Source organism: Protopterus annectens, chromosome 9.part0, assembly GCF_019279795.1.
Source record: "Protopterus annectens isolate FY-2018-M chromosome 9.part0, PAN1.0, whole genome shotgun sequence".
Taxonomy (NCBI): Eukaryota; Metazoa; Chordata; order Ceratodontiformes; family Protopteridae; genus Protopterus; species Protopterus annectens.
This window is the reverse complement of record NC_056743.1, coordinates 647,842,591-647,852,590: the sequence shown is the minus strand read 5'-3', so window position 1 is coordinate 647,852,590 and position 10,000 is coordinate 647,842,591. Positions and strand designations below refer to the sequence as shown.

General features: G+C 40.9%; 1 protein-coding gene across 1 annotated transcript in view; it reads right to left on the bottom strand.

Moving 5' to 3' along the window:
• MSH5 (mutS homolog 5) overlaps positions 1–10,000 on the bottom strand; it is a 2,353,005-nt gene that overhangs the window by 2,295,143 nt on the left and 47,862 nt on the right. Inside the window, exons 2-3 of the mRNA XM_044083236.1 lie at positions 7,766–7,894; positions 4,922–5,045 (exon numbers count right to left, since the gene is read on the bottom strand). Coding sequence (XP_043939171.1) covers positions 4,922–5,045; positions 7,766–7,894 — 253 coding nt within the window. The remainder of the gene's footprint in view (positions 1–4,921; positions 5,046–7,765; positions 7,895–10,000) is intronic.

The window sequence follows — 10,000 nt, the reverse complement described above, 5'->3', positions numbered from 1 at the left end:
CGCAACAGTCCAAAAATATTTAAATTCCTACTCCTAAAGCAACAGTTCCTTTCAGAAAAAAAAAATACTGTTTTGTCATAAAATTAATTGAAGGTTCCCCCAACTAGGAAACTTATCTGTCCAGTAATGTTATGTAACAAGTAATGCTAGCCAATTATCAATCTTCAAAAGTTCGCAAAAGGCACACTTTTCAGTGGCAGAAAAGCTCCAAAGAGCTTGGTGCCCGGACCTCTGATTTTTTCACCCCTGCTTGAGCTGTCAAAGGCTTGGTCACATGGACGATGCCCTTAAGCATTTTAAGCTGGCCAGTCCCCCACAAATACAATGCCCTTTCCCAAAACACACTAAATAGTAAAATGAGCTAGTTTTAATAATCACACACACAAAAATGTTTCCTGACAAAAAGTATGCAAAAGCACTTAGAAAACATGGCTGTTAATATTACAGATCCTTTCTTGTTGCTTCAGTAGAATTTCTCTCAAACAAACAAGTTTCCCCACACAAAATTAAATACTAGAAGGAAGGCTTTCCCCAACAAGGACTTGTGTGGCCAGCTTGAAGATCTCACCAGACTCTCAGAACAACTAGAAGGCCACCAAAGCAGCACTTTGATGGTAAAAAAGTTCTGAAGGTTTTAAAGCTCCTCCCAACGTCTAAATGGAGCAGCCCATACAATCCTGGTGGGAGAGGCACCAGGAAGGTGCCCAAAGCTGTAAGAAGCTAGCATGTACAGGAGGGGTAAATTCATATAACTTAGGGTACTGCATGTATGAACATCTGCATCGATTCTCCTCATTCTGTTAACAGTAACAAAGATGCTTGATTCTATTAATCTTTCAGAGCTTACGAACATTGAATGCATCGTTGGCTTCAAAGAAAATAACTTAAAATTATTATTACACAAGTAAAACTCACTTCTATGAGATAGCATTTTGTCATGAAGCAATGCTTCACTACTTAACTTTATCTGCTGTGAGCACCCTGATTTTAATAGATGGGGGCTGCCTAACTTGAGTTAATCTTGCTAGGACGACACTGTCTCCACTAAAACTGAAGTGTACAGCTGAATTTGTTAAATTATGATGGGGCTGTCTTCAAATGTTGCTTTCTATCCTTAATCAGCATTAATTCTGACTGAAGTCTCTCTGAATCTGTCAGTTGGGGCCTCCAGATTCTGTGTACCCCAATAAGTCTTTCTCTCTGGCATTTCTACTGGACATCCTGACTCCTTTGTACCTGTTGCAGGTCCCATAAACCAATTCTACATGGATCCACAAATTTATTTATCTAGTATGGGTCCATGTTCAGTTTATTCTGTTAAGGTTATGACTTCATAAATCTTGCTACATGAAACCCGACTTAACTCTTTTAGACATTCCTAAGTTCATAGGATGATATTGGGCTACTGGCCCAGAGGCCCTCATAAGACTAGTCAAGAAATTTGCCCATGTTCCCACAAAGTCAGCACTTGTTTCCCCTGTCCAGCAGGGGACATGGGTGGGAGCCCAGGGGTATTTGCTGCTTCCCATCCAGTCATCCAGGTTCTTCTCAAAGAGGGCTAGTAAGGTACTCTGCTTGACAAGTATAATCTATTATGCCAAGTTCTATTAATGTCACAGACCAGGTTGAGGCCTTGTCTGTAGGTTGCACAAGTGGTGTTTGACATTAATAATGAGCAACTTCATCAAGACTGGGACTGAGATGGCCTTGAATGCCAGACACAGGTCACCTCTGAGCAGTCTGTACAAGACTGAGTCGAGGAACAGAGCTTTTAGTCTATTTGTGTAGGACAGGCGTTTGAGACCCTGGATTTTCCTGGTCAGGAACCTCTGTGGTGTCTCTAGCTGCTGCATGTGCTAGGCAAGGTGCATGCTGAAGGGGGCAATGTACTCAATAATGGGTCTGATAAGGGAGGAGTACAGGGATGTCATGACCTCCTTGTTCCCGGATGAAATACGTTTACTTATTAGGTGGGACATGTAGAAAGCCATCCATACAATGGAGACAATATGGTGGTCAAAAGTCAGGTTGCTATCAACTTGGGTGCCCAAGTCCCTCACGACTGATTGCGTACTTAGCATGTTGTTATTAATGTGATAATTAGTGGGGACTCCCATTTTCCCCAAAGGGGATAATTATGCATTTCTTGGCATTCAGTTTGAGGCCATGCTTCTGGCACCAGTCAGTAGTTTGGGTAAGGCTCTCTTGGAGGATGTTCACATTACTAGGGGAATTTAAGACAGCACCCAGCTTGCAGTCATCTGCAAACTTGGTCAGCCACAGACCATTGGTTTTGGCTTGTACCTCAGAAAAGAATACCCCAAACAATAGAGGCTCCAAGACAGATCCTTGGGGTACACCGCTCATTACGGGTCTACTACTAGAGGTGGCTTCCCCTATTTTGACTGAGTGGGTTCTATCAGTGAGCCAGTTAGCTACCCATCTGGTAACATACGGGTTGATGCCTAGCTGGGAGAGTGGATATATTCTGCCCAAGTGGGGAATAGTATCGAAGGCTTTGGCTAGGTCAAGGTAGGCAGTGTGCACAGTCTTCCCCTCAGCCATGGCTTTGACTGTTTCGAAGTCAACCAAGTTTCTCCCTCTGAGAAAACCAAACTGTGTGGGGTCAAGTGTTTGGAGGTTGCCAATGTCCTTGTTTATAAGGTCCATGATAATGCATTCCATGGCCTTACAGATAAGGATGGTTTGGCTGATGGGCCTATAATTGCCTGGGTCATTGGACGCTCCACATTTATGTACAGGGATGACAGTGGCTGTTCTTCATTTGGCTGGATGAAGCTGGTGCCCAGGCTTATGTTGAATAGGGTGCCTAAAGGAGCAGAGAGCTCATGCAGGATACAGCCAGGGATGTTGTTTGGTTCCAAGGAGAATATTTTTTGCCTTTGAGAGGGCATTAAAGACCTGTTCCCTAGTGATGAGGGGAGGGGGAAGGTGCTGGGGATGTCCTGGTTTACTGATGGGGGGGACAGGGGGTAAAGTTTTCACTGAACCTGCATGCCAGCAGGTTGGCTATATCTACGGTGTATGTGGTTCTAGCTATTAATTTCTTTAAAATGTGTTTACCAGCTTTAAAATTATGTTGGAGCCATTTGATTTTATTAATTCTGTTAAAGCCAATGTATTTTTTCAATTCGCAGTGAGTGGAAATGAATCAATTTAATACTACTGCGACTATGCTAATTAAAATATTTCTGCTTGAGCCCCCATGGCTCATTTAATTCTTTGGGGGATAATTATCTGCAGTCCCCCAACACTGTAAAGCAGACCTTGCTACCCAGCCACTTGTCCATTTGGAAACACTAGTGTGAAACTCGAATAGCTCTCCTACTCAGAAATAAAACACTGATGCACATTCCTTAAATCTATATTGCCCAATATGAATAAGTAACTGAATGATTTTGCTGACACAATGTTCTGCATTAAAACAGGAATTAGTCAAATTTGCAACATGCAATGCTTTGTGACTGTTTTTCTACAAATTTAAACTGAAAATAATTTGTGTAACACTACATATGCTATCCTGTGAAATATTAATTTTGACTAATAAGTATGCAACATTTTAAGTAAAGACACTAATGTTCTGCACATCTGTTTGCAGATTTAAGTTAATGCTCATGCCTGTATGTTACAGGTTTTGTTTATGCACTGTAGTTGGAGCTTAATAGTGTTGCAGTGGGGACAACAAAGTAATTTGCTTTTACATGTTGGGTATGCAAGAAAAGGGAGCAGAATCCTAAGTCACATTACTAAACTATTGCACATGTTGTATATGCATAGCTTCCTAAATGTTGGTTGGCATTGATGGTTTACTGAACTACAACTACAGGGTAAAGTATGCATTTGGTAGTCATGAACAGTCACATGAGCAAACCACAGAGATTTAGATGGATCTAATTAATACCAAGGCAGCTAAATTTAAAAGTCATCTATTCTAACCATCATTCTCACTCACATCTATTAATAAGCACGCACAAATAAAATGAGGAGGATTTGAATATACCTCTGTATGACAAACTACTCTTGTGTGATATCGGCATTTGTAGAAACAGTATGATCACAAATCAGTCTCTGTCTGTTGTATAAACACAGAAGCTTCTTCTTTGAGAGCCACTAATAGCAATGAGACATCCGTACAATGGAAGGGAAAGAAAGGAGATACCTGGAGGGGAGATGCTGAATGAGACAAACAGGAGATTGTACAGATAATAGGGTGGGGATGACTGAGAAAGGGTGATTGCAGATTAGAGAGATAGGTTTGTATTCTTATATGCCATGTTAAAACTTGTTAGGGCCCCCAAAATATTAATACTTCTGTAACACTTCTGAGATGGAATCTCAATTTTCATAGTGACAAAAATGTAGTGCATCTGAGTAAGTAGGCAAATACTTGTGAATGCATTTCAACCACAGGTTAATTTTTACATCTACTAGCCATTCTCCCCACATCCCACCCTCCTCATACTTTTTGGGACGACCCACACTGTCAACCTTCATTCAGGTGTACAGAGGCCACTAGTAGTAGAACAGATTGTTAATGTCCAATGATAAAATGGTGACAATGAAATGCAAAACTATTTCTGAAACATTCCTTCGAAAGCACTAATTATGACTTATTTAATAACGTTCAGTGGTAATATCAGAATTTCCAGAGTGCCCTTGAACTTTATCTATTTTTAAAACTCTATCCTTGGATTTAATATCATGAGTTCAAGAAACAGATTTATACTAGGTTTTGCATGCATCTACATCTGATATTCCACGGAGTAGAAGATTTAGTACATTCTTATGCATGCAGATAGCAAAACTTAAACTCGTCTTAAGTGCTACACAAATTATAAATGAAATTGAAAAATCCAAGCTGTCTAGTTACTCTTCAGTAACAATCCACTTGTAACAATACCTTTAGTGAAGAGCTTAAGGTCATCAGTTTCTGGTGTATCAGGCATAAAGTAGATGAAGTATTTGTCAGTGTCATATAAAGCAATTCCAAGCTGCCCTCCACACCACAGCACACTTAGATATACCTGGGCAAAACAAGACAAAAACAATACAGATGTAGATAAACAGCCTTGGTTTGGTCGCTATGTTTACATTTATGCCTCTCCTCTATTCTTTAGATACCTAGACATATTAGACAGAGAATGAGTAAAACGACACAAATATAGTCTGAACTTTCCAAATGCCTTTCCACTTTACAGGGGTATGCCTTTAATGGCAAATTTTATGACATATGTAAAATAACTGCATATTATTTCATTAATTTTTCTTTGCAATATTTCTTGTTCCTATTCTAAATCATGACAGATTTCAACTGCCATTGTAAACAAGATTTAATTTTGGACAATTGGCAGCCACTTGTAGGGAATGCAACAGCATTAACTCCCTACCTCACCTAATCCAGGGGTGCACCTTTAGCTCTGACAAACCTGATTCCGTTTTTAATTTCTTTTCTCAATCTCCTCTATTATACACTTTCTATCTCTTGCCCTTGCCTGTGATATCTACCCCAATAATTTATTTTACCATGCTCTTACATTCTTTGTTACTGTCTTAGATACCCTTTATAGGTGCTGTTTCATTCATGCAGGTCTTCTGATCTTAAGAATACTGTACTCCTCACTGTACACTCCAATTGATAAAATGTCACATCATTAGCAAAATTGTGCTCACATCTAAGAACTATCGCTCAGTGCCATATTATTTGTACCAAGTAAATTCCATAGCATCTTCATCCCTTCCTGTTTTGTTCCTCTCAATTCCTTGTTTCTTGCATGTAAACCTCTTCTTCTTGGAACTTTAATAGTCAATATAGTTTTCTTTCATTTTTAACAGAGTACACCCCATTAAGTACAAGTCTCTTTGAAGGGATGACCTAGGATAACTAATTACATGACTTCCTCATAGTCACGCAGTAGGCGAATGAAGTGTGAGGGAATCAAGACTTGAACTACAATGTGAAGCTTATTAGCAGCTCACTGCCTTAATCTTTTATGCCAGCTGCCAGAATGCATTAAAAGTACTATTCTTACCACTATACTCATCTCCACTTCTTGTATGCTGTTCCTTCTCCTAGAGAGAATGGAAATACTTTCCAACATAGCTTTTTGCTCTCCTCAGCACAATAACACAGTCTTTCTAACCTCTTTCCACTTCACCTGCACCACTTACTGATCTACTTCATACTCATCTACATTCTGCAGGGCATTTAGTAGCGGTAACGTATACTTCTGCAGAGTTCACAGCTACATTTTTTTTAAATCAATTCCAGCTTTTTTTGCAACCTTCTCCAATCCATTAACCCCACCCCTACCCCAAGATAAAGAAACACTGCTCACTTGGCACGGTCACAAAGCATAAATAAACCTCTGCCACCCTTTCCATGTCCTCTGTAATTACCAAGTACCCCCTATGGACAGCATCATATCCTAAGAAAGCAGTTTGTGGAAAAGCCTAATGCAGGAAATGCAACAGGAATATGGGGAAGACAGTAATTTAAAGTTATGCCGATTCTCCCCAAATAATACACATCCTACCTACATGTGAATGTACATCTTGCTTTTTTCCCCAACTGTTAGAGTCCTTAAATTTCAGTTATGGACACTGAGTGATGTGGTGGTCCTGCAGTAGCACTGTCGCCTCACAGTAAGATGTTGTCCTGTTCGATTCTCAGCTAAAGAGTCTTCTGTGTGGAGACATGCGTGAATGGGTGTACCTTCGCTGAAGGTTGCGCATCAGGGTCGGCAACTCGGCATATAAAAATCTAATGCCAATCATTAGCGGACCGGAGTTCCACTGTGGCAACCCCTAACCGGGAAAAGCCGAAAGACACAACAACAACACTGAGTGAGGCTCCACATATGAAGATGCCTGCATAAAAGCATGATAATGTTCATTCCCACCACCCCCAAGAATAGGTTATTGCATTATTAATGAAAGCTCATGCTGACTACCCATTCATCCATTTCAATCTGTTGCCCCCCCCCCATGCATATTGCGAGTGTGTATGCACTCACTCGCACTCTGCTTTTATTTATTTATCTTTAACAGCAAAGCCGGAGTCTTAATGGCCAATATGACATGCAGCATATCCTCCTGCATAAGCAACGGAAACTACGCATGTATTTGTGTGGTTTTCCTTAAAAGTAAATTGGAAACTCCCACTGACAGGAGCAATACTCACTGCAATGATGATCCATATTATTGTATGTACTCCCGCAAAAGAACTTCACTTGTCTTCTATCACCACTGACTTTCTAATACAAAACGTTGAGGAGTTTGTACATGCAGTCTATTCTCTCCTGTTCATTAATACCTATGGTGCCCCAATCTGTGTTTTTAGCAAATCAGGATACTGCAATTTTGTTTCTGCATCTCACTTCAAAAAGAAGATTTCTTCTTTAACTGATTTATTTCAGTGTTTCATTTATGTTCTTTACCCATGTTTCCCCCAATGTTTTTATAAAATCACATTCAGTACTATACAGTATATAGTTGAGGCAGACACATTAGAGAAAAAAAGCAAAGAAATATACTTAAAGAATAAATGTAAAGTATACTAAAGCCACAGTGCATTATAACTCAGACAATGACAGTGGAGAAGGCAGACGTACGATGAGCTAGACCAGATTTATACAATTGTCAAACCATCATTATAAGAGCTTTGCAATCAGCTCTACTTCCTTGGGATTGTCAGTGAAGCACTACATAATGCTACTACCAGACTACAAAGTTAAGAAAAACAAACCTCAGTTACATGTTCTTCATCTCCTGCTATCCCTCCTTCAGAAGTGGAACCATGAAAAGTATTTAAATCACCATCCATTACAGTAAGTAAATCATTCCCATTGTTGCCAGCAGTGGCCATTTGATTTGCCTACAAGCACAGAGAAACAAAAAGTTTGAAGTCAGAAAATCCATATCACAAAATCATAAGAGTAACACCATACATTAGCAACAATTTCTAATGGACACCTGCACTCTGCGATTTGTAAGGTAAAAAGAGAAACAATTTAATCTGAAAAGAAATAGCAAGCTGCACAACAGAAGATACATGCAAGTGACTGCATTATGACATGAAAATGAAACGGGAAACTAAAATGATACTGTAATATCAAAATGCACACATGGTGAACATAATTATGACTCCGTTATCTATAGCATAAACTACGCAGCTCTTTATATCGGATTATAAAAGGGCAAAGAATGCCAAAAATTTCATTTTGAGATGTAGCAGGAATGCATGGATTTACAACAGCCATCACAAAGCAGTATGCTGTAATCCCTAGGACCACTTGCTCTCACCAGTATACATGGTATTATCTGGCACCAAAGTAAAAGGCAAAACCAATGGCTGACTTACGTCAGTTTCACCAATGACAAGATTACAGATTACTTTAGAGTCAATCAGGAGATTGTACTGGTCTTGTCCGACATGTTTTACACACGCACAGACACACAGACCCAGACAGAGGCGCACACAGACAGAGGCGCACACAGACAGACAGAGGCGCACACAGACAGACAGAGGCGCACACAGACAGACAGAGGCGCACACAGACAGACAGAGGCGCACACAGACAGACAGAGACACACACACAGACAGACAGAGACACACACACAGACAGACAGAGACACACACACAGACAGACAGAGACACACACACAGACAGACAGAGACACACACACAGACAGACGACACACACACAGACAGAGGCGCACACACACAGACAGAGGCGCACACACACAGACAGAGGCGCACACACACAGACAGAGGCGCACACACACAGACAGACACACACACACAGACAGACACACACACACAGACAGACACACACACACAGACAGAGACACACACACACACAGACAGAGGCGCACACACACACTCACAGACAGAGGCGCACACACACACAGACAGACAGACACACAAACACACACACAGACAGACAGACAGACACACACACACACACAGACAGAGGCACACACACACAGACAGAGGCACACACACACAGACAGAGGCACACACACAGAGGCACACACAGACACACGAATTGTATGGTCTTCCTTTACCTGTGGAGATAAAGGTACATAAAGCTCTTCCCAAACAACTGAAGAGACTCTTCAGAGACCTGAGAAAATGATGGGTATTTCACAAACCCCACCTTCAGAATACTCAAGTTCATCAGTACAATACTTATACAGTGGAGAAACATTTACTTTCCTAGCTCACTAAAAGAGAAAAACAATAACGTGTGCCTTCTATGACATCACCTACTTCCCTAAAGGTACTAGGTGCCATAGATTGCACATATGTAACAATAAAGACCTAACCTGGCCCACAGACCCATATATTTGTGAACAGGAAGGGCTACTACTCTATCAACTGCCAAGCAGTGTGTGAGACAAGTAGGATCATAACCAACACATCTGCACAGCACCAGCACTGGATTCAAATATCTGGCAAACATCCCAACTATATTGTTTCCTGCATACACAAATATGACACGTCACTCTAGTTGAGTGCAAGTACCGTGGACAAAATTAAAATATACTGTAACATTTCAAGTGTACCCATACATAGCAACACCTTCCACCTGTTCATATTTTGTGACACTCAATAGTTGCTGCAGCCTTGGCTCATGACACCAATATAGAACCCACACATTGTGGCTGAACACTAGTATAGCACAACACATATGCCCAAAACTGCATCATAGGACACTTGTTCATCCTGCTCAAAGCCTTTTTACACAGCCTTAACATGTCTGGGAAACACTCCAGTAGGTTTCTGCCATAGCCTTCAGGATGTCATTAACATGTTGCACACTCTATAGTGGTGAGGAGACAGGTTATACAGTCCCAGAATATCTGTAAGGTGAGGCACACACTTCCCTAGCAGGGAAGTTGCATCAATATCACCTGATGACAGTGCAGTGGAACAGTAAGAAACACAATTCTGCCCTCCCCCTTCCCACCACTAGCAA